At 43.4% G+C, this 12,703-nt stretch overlaps 1 protein-coding gene across 3 annotated transcripts in view; it reads right to left on the reverse strand.

Moving 5' to 3' along the window:
* The window catches only part of HECW1 (HECT, C2 and WW domain containing E3 ubiquitin protein ligase 1), a 434,723-nt gene that overhangs the window by 43,234 nt on the left and 378,786 nt on the right, over positions 1 to 12,703 (reverse strand). For all 3 annotated transcript variants that reach the window (XM_035026508.1, XM_035026507.1, XM_035026506.1), the window contains 5 exons: positions 12,187 to 12,270; positions 11,631 to 11,740; positions 5,769 to 5,889; positions 4,901 to 5,014; positions 3,913 to 4,065 (listed from right to left, as the gene is read on the reverse strand). In XM_035026508.1, coding sequence (XP_034882399.1) covers positions 3,913 to 4,065; positions 4,901 to 5,014; positions 5,769 to 5,889; positions 11,631 to 11,740; positions 12,187 to 12,270 — 582 coding nt within the window. The remainder of the gene's footprint in view (positions 1 to 3,912; positions 4,066 to 4,900; positions 5,015 to 5,768; positions 5,890 to 11,630; positions 11,741 to 12,186; positions 12,271 to 12,703) is intronic.

Here is a 12,703-nt window from a genome sequence, read left to right on the forward strand (position 1 = left end):
CATCAACCTCCCAGCTGAGGGTGACACTGACAAAGCCTCAGGCAGGGGTCTCAGGACCCGCTTGTTGCCCACCCATTGTGCAAGGCCCAGAGTGACTCCAAGGTGTGAGCCTTCCTTGGCGCCCCTCATTAAAATGTCTACAGAGGAGCTGACCGAACGTTTGAGGGTGCTCAGTTTTCTTTGTAAAACTATCTGCTACCAGGCACAAGGACGGCTCCTAGGAAAATACCCAGAAGGAGTAATCGCAGCATTACCATCTCACTGAGATGCCCACAGCCCAGCAGGGCTTCCCATCTAAAACTAAAGCAAGCTGTGCCCCAGTGACTCAAGTTTTCTCAGCCATGGCTGTGACCACCCAAAGGAAACTTGCTCCCTGCTCCCAGGCCCCCACAGTGCCGATGAAAGAAGAGTCAGACTCCATGTGAGGTTCAGTGGATGGTCTGGTGCCCATGCTGGTTCTGCATCCCCGCTTCTCCACCAGCCCAGGGTGCAGGGCACTGGAGGTTTGGAGTTGCAGCCTTGCATCCGAGGGCAAGTCCCTGCTCACTTTATGACAGCTCGCCATCCAACATGCAGCACTACAGGGCCCTCGTCTGCCTGGGCTCTGTGGAGATTGTTAGTTGCTCAGAAAGCTACCTGCAATTTTGTTCCAGGCCGCACAGCAAACAGATTCAACATGAGTGGGCACCTCAGCAGATGAAAGTCCCCACGCCCTTTCCTTTGGAAAGACGGCGGTTAGTCAGCACCTCCAGGGTCGGTACTTCTGGGCCTTTGACGTTTATAAAGGATTCATCCAGAGAACTCTGCTAATGCTTGCAACATCCCTGTTTGACAGTTTCCTTCCTCACTGCAATAAAGTATAACTTACACATTGGCACATCTGTCTTCAGTCCCTCGGTGCCAGAGATGAGCAGAAGGCAACCGAGTCAGGTTGAGAGCAGGGGCTGGGCAGCAGGCTAGCCACCCTCCCCAGTGGAAAGTGACTGAGGCCACTCTCAAGTAGCAAGCCACAAGTCCAGTGAGTCTTGTGCTTCTCATTAGGCCCTTGTCTGTGGCCTTACTCCACGTTTGCACTAAAATGTGCTTGGCTGCAAGGTTTCCTTCAAAACATTGGGTCCCTATACATCCCCTCTGCCTCCACCTCTCCAGACGGCCTCCCCCTGCCCCAGCAGGTGTCTCCTGAGCATCTTCTGCCCCCACCAGGGTGTTCCTGCCTGGTCATGCTCCTCCCAGGAGCTCGGCTCTCTGGTTGCTCCTTCTGATCTTTCTCAGGGACCTGTGAGTCTGCCCATGCCTTGCACATCCACGTTGTCCACCTTGCTGTGGGCCTTGGCTCTGCTCATCTTCTGCACAAGCTCTGAGGGCTCTCATCTTCTCTCAGAGTTGAGCCACTCTGCCATCTCCCAAATCTCAATTTCTAGCCCAGCTGCTTTCCAGCTAACTAGGGCCATAGTTTTAGTTACATAATATATCAATCTGTCCTTATTGAAGAAACTGCAAACTACCTGCCAAAGAGTGAATTCCTCATCTTTCCTCTAAACATCATTTAGGGGAGCCTGGGTGGCTCAGTCATTGAGCATCTGACTCTTGGTTTCGGCTTAGGTCATGATCTCGTGGTGGTGAGATCGAGCGCTGTGCTGGGGTCTGCACTTGGTGTAGAGTCTGCTTCAGATTATTTCTCCCTCTTGCTCATGTGCTCTCTCTCGCAAATAAATAAATAAAATCTTTGAATATCGTTTACCTCACATAACTCCCATCACAGCTAATAGTATCAGTCCACCCAACCAGGCAACTCTGGACATATACTATGCTTCTCTCCCTCCCTCTCCTCTATATTACTTCAGTGAACCAACTAGTTCAATCTCTGCTCCCTCCAAGATGTCCCTCAAGTCAGTCTCTTTCTTCCTTGGACACCACCTCTGCCTGAGTTTGAACCCCTTGACTCATCAACAGCTTTAGAGCTGGTCTTACTCTTTCCAGTCTTACCTCCTCAAATGTGTCTCCATGCAATGGCAAGATTTACTCTTCAAAACCACAAATCCAATTACAGTATTCTCCATATAGGGTATGACCATCTGCCTCTCTCTTCTGTCCCCAGCCCCACTTCCCATCACAACCCTGAGGTCATTCTCTGCTCTGATATGTCTACACTGCTTGCTGAAGCCTCCATTCCCTCTCATGCCTTTCAATTCTTAATTCCCATTTTGGCTCCTGGGCATATCTTCTCTCCCCTTCTCTGCTGAGACTGGGTATAATCATCCCCTCTTTTTGTAAGATCCACTGGCTTCACTCCCCACACACCACCCCCTACCTTGGGTGGAGTGAGACATTTTCCTTGTGACTTAATAGAATTCTCAGGCTTATATACGCATCCTAGGCTTACACACACAGGGTTTTAAGACACTGTAGCATAGTTTTTGGTCTACTCATGTGCTGCTCCCATTACCACTCCACCACTCCTTGGGGGAACGAGCTTGCTCATTTCATCTTTGTGTCTTCCTGGCACATAGAATGTGTTTGGTTTATAACGGCTAAATTAAGGAAGGCATCCCCTTACACAACACCTTAGCATAGTCATATGTGGCATAATATTTGACGAAAATATTTCTTCATTGATTGCTGATTGTAATTCATGACTTCTAAGACACCATCTTAAATGTCATGCTCACAAACTAAGGGACAATTGAGGGATCGTATTAAGGATAATCTGTGTATGTACGTACTCTTGTGTCATGGGGCTACAGCACTCTCTACTGTTGGAATGAACCCTGCCTGATGTGACCTAAGTCAGAGCTGGCATTCAATCCTCAGGGCCACAAATCCCCTTAATGGCCACTTACGTGCTCCACCTGTCCTGCCTCTGTGTTTCTGCCTCATAGACTTCAGCATCCACTTACTGATAAATGACAGGAAAAGGAACAATAATGGGCAAATTTTGGTTCTTCACTTGTGCCAAACACTTAATGCAGATACACTGCTGCCTCAGCTCAAGAACTTCAAGGCTAAGAGTTTTTAGAGAGAGAGGGCATGTGCAATAGCTGGAATTCTTAGCAAAGGTGGGTTATTCTGATGCTCTAAACCAAAATACGGGCATTTGGGCTCTAAGCCAGGAGGCCAGGGATCACCCCAGGAGCTCCCTTCCCCAGCAGCCATCACAACACATCATAAATGAGCAATGTTAAATAAGAACCCACATTCGCAGTTTCCGGGACTCGTTTCCCTCTTAACAGCAGGAGCTCCTACAGTGAGAGTAGGAATCATTTTCAAATCAGGTGTGGTGGTGCCACAGCGGGAAAAAGCTTGCATCCTAGATGTCCCATGCGACTTTCTGGAGACTTCTAATAGCCGTATCTGAGGAATTTCACACACAGAATGGCATACAATGGACTGATAGTTATTTTCTTACACATCTCAGTAAGTGGTAATAGATGCCTCCATAAAAGAGAACCAAAGAGATAATGGATTTTCAAGCCAGGAGGATGTTCAGCAGACTTACTTCACAGTAAGATGCAGAAGCTGATGTCTGCAGTGCTAGGGCCACTGATCCACAGTCAAAACATTTCAAACCCATGAATACCGCCAAAGACTCTTATAATTTTAGTAGACTTTTCAACATTTGGTAAGAATTGCAACATTCATCTATGTCTATTTACCTTAGTGTTTCCTCAGAAGGCAATGACTGGATCTTACATCCATTTGCCGTTGATAGTAAATTTGCAGTGTCTCTAGTAATTTATTTCATGTCCTGAGTGAAAACTAACAGAACCTTCCTTCTAGGGCTTTCATTACACCTCGTAATATCTGGCCCACTGCTCTAAACAAGAAATAGTGCTGCTCAAGTCAGTACTCTGACTTCTGACTAAGAAAGACCAGAACTTTCAAGCATAAGAAAGCAAGCCTCCCAGATCTTACCATTCAAGATGGTTTTCCACAAATGCTGACATGGGGCTGATCTGCACTGTGTAGGTATCATTTGCAGAGTACTCAAAGAGTCCGTAGTAAGGGTTGAAGAGCTCCTGAGACAAAAGGAAGAAGAACTCTCTCGAAGGACCACTGTAGTCCAGGCTGCAAAGGAAGCAGAGGTCCAGGAAGCTCGTTACATGTGGGGGGTAGGGGCCTGTTTCTATCCAAGTGCTAGGGTGTTCTTTCGGAGTCAGTGCAGGGAAAGCAGAGAACAGCCTGTGTTCCTTATAGTGGGTCCCTGTGGGAGCATAATTTGCTGTAGAAAATGAGGATGCAGTTTAGAGATGTTTCTTACTAGATGTCCATGAATAAATTCTTAGGGCAGTGTTTCTTAACCTTTATTCAATCATATGACACCTATTGGATAAAACACACAGCTGGCCCATTAAAAAGAAGGACCTTGCTGTGAGAGGCATAAAAGAGTTTTCCGTGATAGTACATGTGTGTGAATTGAAAAAACTTCCAAGTTTTTTCTGATATGCCTTCCTAGGTAGGCTTGTCCTCCACTGTTGAGATAGTTTTTTTTTTTTTTTTTTTACAAAATCACTGATATGTTATGAACAATTTGCTATGTCGTTATATATGTGCACTCTAGGAGGAGGAGCTTTTTGATCAGAGACTCAAGAGTGTACATCACCTGAGAAAGGAAAGATCCGATAGCTTAAGTCTGTATTTTTGGCTTAGTGTATTTTTGGCATGGTGTAAGTGTGTAACCTCAGACTCTAGCACATGCCAATAATCTTGGGCTTTTGAAGAACATGAATTCTAAAGCCTGGCAATACCTGGAGAAAGACCTCCTGGAAGGACATGATCAGAATCACCTTGGGGCAAAGGCTAAGAGCCACCCTCTTCTTTCTTGAGAAAAATCACCAAGATCTGCTGACTCTGGCCTGCCCACATTGAATGAGGTGTCTGCATAAAACTGCTGGTGCCTCACCCCTCCTCTCCAACAAAGGTGACGTAGAGCTTGTTTCGCTGAAGCTCCTTCCGGGAATAGGCCATCACCTGATTGAAGGTTCCCTCCAACAGATGGTCCCGACGAATGATGAGCCTGGGGAGAAGCCATATGGGCAGTGAGTAGTGGCTCTGAGCTCTGATGTTGGAGAGTGTTCTAGATGAGTTGTGAGTGCCTGAGCTTACGGTCTCGCTCCCTGGCCTCTCCAACGAGGTGCAGATTCCATGAGCTCAGCAATGGATTTATTTTAATGCTCTTTTCAAAACACTGGGAGCACAAGGACAACATGTACATTTTTATAATTGGACGCACTCCATCATATTCGACTACTTTTAGGATTCTTTTGATCAATTCCAAAGACTCTCTTAAGTTGGATTCCTGAGTTTAGATTTAAATTTTAAGGATGAAAATAATAAACCCAGAGGGGGAGAAATATAACTATTCACTTAGACCTCAGTTACAAAGTTATAGAATCCATGAATTTGACTAATGAGTTAAATTTGTCCCAAGAATAAGTAAGAGGAAATATACAATTTTTTTTTTTTATTTAGTTCAAGATTCTTGGTTTTCTGAAGAGGTCTACCATTAATTTTATATATGCCTTTGTCTGAAATCTGTTTTTTAATCTCTCTCTTTCTCTTCTCTTTCCTTCCTTCCTGCTTCTCTTCCAATTTAACTTCCTTTCTTCTTTCTTCCCAACTTCTTTTTTTTAAACCTTCCTCCCTTCTATGAACATAACTGTTACCACACCATGGAATCCAATCTCCAAAAAGTATCACAAAGGTATAGGGGAGAAAAGGATAGGAACATCTAGCATCTGAATTCAGTGACCAAGCACTGGAGCACTCACTTAATTTTCCCTGGACCCTGACCAAATCCTTTGGCTTCCAGTTTTCGGTAGAAATTGCGGAGCTTGGCCTCAAAGTCTCTCCGGTAGGGTGAAGGGGCTCTTGCACTGGCTCTCTGTAAGCCTGCAGAGAGAAGCACATGGTCTGAAGGTCATCACTGATATGTGGAGCAATGTTAGAAGAAGGGTCAACCAGAGATACATTCCTATGTCTTCTTATTTTTCTTCTCAAAGAAGTTTCCCTTGATTGCCATTACTTTCAGTCTCTTTTATAATAAATGGAAATAATCTAATAAAGAGAAAAATGAATTCTGATGACAATAAACATTTATGTCTTCCAGTCCACTTCAAGTTGTATTTCTCTTAAAAATACCTTAGTGAGCATATCTACTGGCTTCATTGTACTTAAACAATCTAAATCAACAAATCAAGCTAGTCTAAATTTTTCTTGCATAAGTTTTTATATTATAAGTGATTGTAATGAGGCAACTCAGACTAACACATGTGTATGTCATACTTCTCTAACTATATTGACCCTAAAATAAACATAGGTGTCCAGTAGGGCCCAGAGCATTGAGGAATTTATATTAGACTATCTTGCATCATAGAGGAAACATTTGTAATAATAATAATAATAATGACTTGTTGATTTTATATAGAAGAGAGTTTTTATATCACTTAGAATGCTTTGTGAATGCTTTATTATTCTTATACACATTTTAATGAGAAAAGGAGTGGAAAAAATGACATTCTTCTCCAGGTTTTACAGATGGCCAGAATCATGGCTTGCCCCTTCAATAACTACTATATTCCAGGTATAGAATTAATATTCTAAAGAAGATTGATACCAACAAACTCACAGGAAGGAGAATATAATTACAAGTTGAGATGATTGCTACCCAGGAAGGAAAGGAACTCAGTTCTTTGGTATCACAGAACACTCTGGCCAAGTTCGGGAAGGCTTCCCTGGGGAATATCTGAAGAATAAGTAAGCATGAATTGGACCGAATTAGTTGGGAAAGGCTTCCATTTAACTAAGACAAGAGATGAGCTGGGAGAAGAGCAATCTAGGTAGAGGGTCAGCATGTGTAAAGATACTGCAGCAGAACGGAAAGTGGTGCTCCAGTTTATCTGGAGCACAGGGTACAAGGATCAGAGTGATGCAAAACAAGGCTTGAGAGGTGGGTAGATGATCAAACAGGATAAGGTCCATTCTGTTAAACAATTTTGTTTAATACTAAGCACAATAGGAAGCCATTGCACAAGGACTGACATGATGACACTTGAGTTATGAAAACATCAGTCTTTCTGCAGTGGAGAGAAAAATGAGAGGACTGGGGTGGGTTTAGAAAGCCTAAATTGGACTAGGGTGGTGTCAGTGGAGTTGAGAAGTAGATAAACCAAAGTGTGTTTAGGAGGCAATGAACTGGACATAGGCAATGAGGGAGAGGTGGGCTTTAGATTTTGTAATTGAAGGGACTGCAGTGATAGTCATTGAGATGGGGTACAATGGAAGAAGAACAAATTTGTGGGGGAGAGCACGAGTTCAGCTTTCGATGGTGCTGCTTTTGAATGTTCAATTGGAAAGAGACACAGTTTGAGAGAGAGAAGAGAAGAAACCTGGGACTGGGTCTCGGGCATGGTAGGAAGTGAAGGATGTGTCTGCATCGGTGGCCAAAGAAGTCGTTGAAATGCATACTGTAGTGTCATAGGAGCTTACTGAAGGGGTGACTTAAGAGGGAGAGCAGTCAGTGATGTCAAATGTGGCTTCATGTTAAATGTGAGAATCACCCACTGGACTGTGTGTCTGGAGGTCATGGTGACCTTAGTGAAGACACCTCCTCTAATGCACCGGCGTAGAGTGGAAGGAGGGGTAGGCTTGGTAGGCTTGGTAGGCTTGTAGGATCGGTAGCAGGCATTTGAGAAAATGTCTACCTAATGGCTTCAGTTTTCTTAGTGAAGGGAGAAGGGACATCATTTGCCAGGAGAGACACAGAGGTTTGAGGGGAGCATAAACATTCGAAATAGCAGTGGAGGGGCACCTGGGTGGCTCAGTCAGTTAAGTGTCTGACTCTTGATTTTGGCTCAGGTCATGATCCCAGGGTTGTGAGATCAAGCCCTGTGTCAGGCTTCATGCTAGGCGTGGAGCCTGCTTAAGATTCTCTCTCTCCATCTCCATCTGCCCCTCCCCCTGCTTGTATGTGCTCTCTCTCTCTCTCTAAAAAAAAAGAAAGAAAGAAAGAAAGAAAATAAATAGCAGTAGAGAAGTTTACCTAGGAAATGTGGTAGAGTTTTCTTTTGAGCATTCAAGGTCCAGGTGAGGTGAGAGATGACTAACTTATATTTGCAATCTGCCCTGTCAGATGAATTTGCCCAAGAATGCCTGAGCATAGATGTAGAGGAAGCAGATAGTATGTGTATCTAGGGGCAGAGTTCTGCAAACAAAATGGAGAGGACTGGGGAGTTTAGGCCATTGGCACAGATGTTACCAAAAAAATGAACCGTGGAATCTATGCTGGATAAGGAAAGAACAGAAAGGAAAGGAGAGACGTGCATGAACTAGAGGTCCTGATGAGGACAAAGGACAGTAATGGGGAGAGTAGTTGAACAAGCATGTTGGATGGGAGTAAGATGCTTGAATCAGTGATTTTAGAGACGACAACAGGGGTGGGAAGATGACTGTGGGAACAAGTGGTTGCAGTGGGGGGAAGGTCATTGCAGACCAGAAATTCCAGAAACCAGGAGGCCAGGGAAATGAATGGGTGTCCTTGTGTATGTTGAAGTCATTCAGGATGATGGAAGCACTTGGGAAGGAGAGTGAGACTATGAGACAGGTACCACAGTCTTTGAGAAAGAGAGAAAGGCCGGTAGATGACAGCAATTGGGGGTGGTGGGGAGAGACAGCTGAGTAGTATAAGCAAGGAAGCATGAAGGTCACGAGCCTCACCTTTGTACCCCCCAGTACCTGAGGTGTAAGGGAACCAACAGCCACCACTTGAAAAGAGCTATCCTCAGTGAAATGCCAGCTTTCAGGCTACAGGCTAAACTAGAACACAAGTCTGTAGGAGAGCAGCATTTTCTGCCCAGTAGAACGCAGTACGTTTTATAATATGACTTTTATTACTGCTGGTACTACACTACGCCCATGATCACTACTGTGTATTTTTCTAGTAATTTATGCTTTACAAAGTCCTTTGGCATAAATATCTGTAATTTGCTATCTCTGTAGTACCCAGGTAAATGTCATGAAGGTCTAGAGAAATGGGAATTATAAAATTTAACATCAAAATATTTGGATTACATAATCTAGGGCCCCATGGTCAGAGCTAGGAGAATTAAGAATTAAAATGAATTGGATGATTGTTTGGGTTCATGGGATTAGTAATGCCTCATTAGGAAAGTTGATTCCTTTTATAAAAGTTATGCAAGTAATTATCATTTAGCAAATAACTCTTTATTCTCTCTTATTTTTCTATTTGTAATATGATATCTCCCCCATGTAATGATGTTAAAATCATACTCTACTGTTAAATGTTTGGACCGAAGTGCAGATACTTTATCAGGCTGGGACAATATCTACAACAAAATGACAGATCATTATGCAGGCCAATAGATGCCCCCGAATGGAAGGCTCTGCTCCCCAAAAGCGTGCACTGGAAACATTTGACTGTCCTGACGTTGGCTCGGGCAAAGCTCCTCATCCTCCTTTTCTCAGGTCAGGGCATCTCAGTTATGTTGTATGTCCTTAATAATGCCTTTGGTGCACTGGTTTGGAGGAAGTGATGATGAGGAGAGACTGACTTCGAAACAGATCTTAGCGGGGCGCCTGGGTGGCTCAGTTGGTTGAGCGACTGCCTTTGGCTCAGGTCATGATCCTGGAGTCCCGGGATCGAGTCCCGCATCTGGCTCCCTGCTCGGCGGGGAGTCTGCTTCTCCCTCTGACCCTCCTCCCTCTCATGCTCTCTGTCTCTCATTCTCTCTCTCTCAAATAAATAAATAAAATCTTAAAAAAAAAAAAAAGAAACCGATCTTAGCAATTAACAAAACTACCTCTAAGAGATAGTTCTGAGTGACATGGCTTGGAGGAGCCAAGCTAAGATACTCAATTTAGAGACCTGTGGCAGTACCAAGTAATGCTGAGTGAGACATCCCTTCTGAGGGACGGAACACACTGCTAAATTCTGTATCTCTTGTGAATTTCTCCAGTGGCCTCAAAAGTCAAGCTTGGACTCTGACTTTAGAGGCTGTGAGATACAAACCTACTAGATTTTTATTTTACTATTTTTGTTCTTTCTTTCATTTTTTTAAATTAAGCTCAATTAGCCAATATATAGTACATCATTAGTTTTTTTTTTTTTATTATGTTCAGTTAGCCATCGTTAGTTTTTGATGTAGTGTTCAACGATTCATTAGTTAAGTATAACACCCAGTGCTCATCACATCATGCGCCCTTCTTGATACCCATCACCCGGCTATCCCATCCCCCAACCTCCTCCCTTCTGTAACCCTCAGTTTGTTTCCCAGAGTCCAGAGTCTCTCATGGTTTGTCTCCCTCTCTGATTTCTTCCCCTTCAGATTTGTACATCATTAGTTTTTGATGTAGTGTTCAATGATTCATTAGTTGTGTGTAACACCCAGGCTCATCAGATCACATGCCCTCCTTATTGCCTATCACCCAGTTACCTACCTACTAGATTTTATTTTATTTTATTTTATTTTTTTTAAGATTTTTATTTTATTTATTTATTCATGAGAGACAGAGAGAGAGAAGCAGAGGGAGAAGCAGGCTCCCCGCCGAGCAGGGAGCCCGATGCGGGACTCAATCCCAGGACCCTGGGATCATGACCTGAGCCGAAGGCAGACGTTTAACCATCTGAGCCACCCAGGCGCCCCTACCTACTAGATTTTAAAAACTAAATCCCTTTACTTTTAAAGTTATAAAAAGAAATTTGGGTTTACCACCAAGACTTTGAACAAGGTGATATTGTAAACCGAACAACTGAGGAAAAACTCTCCAATATCTGGATCCCATTTGAGAGTAGGGATTTTACTTAAACTAATTATTTTGATGAACCCAGGAGCAATATCTTCTTTTTTCACAAAAGAGTTCAGTATACATTTCCTTATTTGAAATGGAAAATACCTATAAAGAATTTCTGTATCATGAGTAAATTAATCCTAATACACAAAGAAAACTGTAGGGGAACAATTGCTCATGTAAGAAAACTCTTCAGCGTCTTCATGGGGGACGTTATGGTGGTCCCTAGTAACCATATCACCGAGCAATTCCTTTACACCTTAGCAAAAAGTTACTAAAACTGGTATCTAATAACATTCTGAGTCATAAGGCAGAATGTTTCAGAAAGGGCTCTTCCCTTCTAAATGCCTGCAGAGTACCTTGGAATACAAAAGCAATTTAGAGCAGGGGTCAGCAGACTTTTTCTGTGAAGGGCCAGATAGTAAATATTTTAAGCTTTTGCACCCGTCTGGTCTCATCGTTACTACTCATCTCTGCTGTTGTACTGTGAAAGTTGCTATAGAAAATACATAAATAAACAGGTTTGGCTGGGGTCCGATAAAATTCTATTTACAGACACTGAAATTTGAATTTCATATAGTTTTCACATGTCATGAAAAACTGTTTTTGTAAAAAAAAAATTCAAATTATTTAAAAATGTAGAATGCATTATAACAAAAACAGGCAGCAATTTGTCAACACCCAATTCTGGCAGCGTGCTTTCAATCAGAAAACTGAGAGGGAAGAAGGGAGAGAGGACATATATACTACTGCCCTTGTTCCACCTTCATCTGGTGGAAACACAGATGGCCACTTATAGGAGACAGAATGCCAGATACTCAAGTTACCTGGGGAGTTCTGAGGTGAGGAACAGGGTGAACAGCGGGGAGAGAAGCTGTACCCAGGGTGGAAGGCAGCCTGCAGTGGGACGTAGGACATAATCTCTTCTTCAAAGAGACTGCAAAGTAAGAAAAAAAAGAAGAGGAGGAAGAAGAAGAAGAAGCAGAGGAGAAGGAAGAAGAAGAGAGAAAAAAAGTTAGTTTTCTGTCCATGAGAGAATATTCATGAATTGGGGTAATAGTGGTTACAGTTCTCACAAAGCAACAAAAGCACTTTGGTTCACTTAGATAGGCACATGCCAGCATGCAAATTCTCAGTGTTATTTTAAACCCTAATTAATCCTGAAATAATAGAGTCGCCATCAAGTGCTATACACAGTTCTTGATACCCCAGTTGTAAATGTAAAGAAGGCAATGGACAGCAGGTCCAAGGGTGGGGGCCCTACTTTAGTTGTAGTCAGTAGAATCCTCTAAAACAAATGGTGAGTGTTTCAGTCATAGCTGTAGTGGAGGAAGACTGCCCAGAGCAGCCTTTCCAAGAAGTGTTTCAGGCTTAGCCCCTTACCTCAGCAAAATGACTAGATCTGCATCACAGGACAACTTTTCAAGCCCATGATTACCCTCAGTCCGAATGTAATGGATTTTCTCCCTAGAATAATGTGGGAAATAAAGTAAGAATTACCAACAGATAAGCTAGGGAATAAATCGCTTTCTGATTCACTTTTATCTCTGCCAATATGGCTGACTAGCTATGTTCTAATGTCCAGTAATTTTGTGGCATTTTAAGTTCCTGTGGCAGGTTCCCATGATGCTCTACAAGGGATCATCCATCCTCAGAATCACACAGGATGGAAGCTGAAGAACTCGACAAAAGTAGGTCCTCCCATAGCTATGACAGTCAGGAGTGAAGCTGGGTAAGGAGAGCTGCCGGAGGACTGTTTGTGGGCTCATGGTGTCTTGGGAGCCATGGGGGGAAAGAGCCTGAGAAACCTTGTGCCTGATGGAAAATGTATAATGCAACACTGGGTAAGAGAGGATCTGGCATCTAGAATACCAGAGTCTCCCAGGTCAGTCTGAGCACA

Source organism: Mirounga leonina, unplaced genomic scaffold, assembly GCF_011800145.1.
Source record: "Mirounga leonina isolate KUSES-001 unplaced genomic scaffold, KU_Mleo_1.0 Mir_199, whole genome shotgun sequence".
Classification (NCBI taxonomy): Eukaryota; Metazoa; Chordata; class Mammalia; order Carnivora; family Phocidae; genus Mirounga; species Mirounga leonina.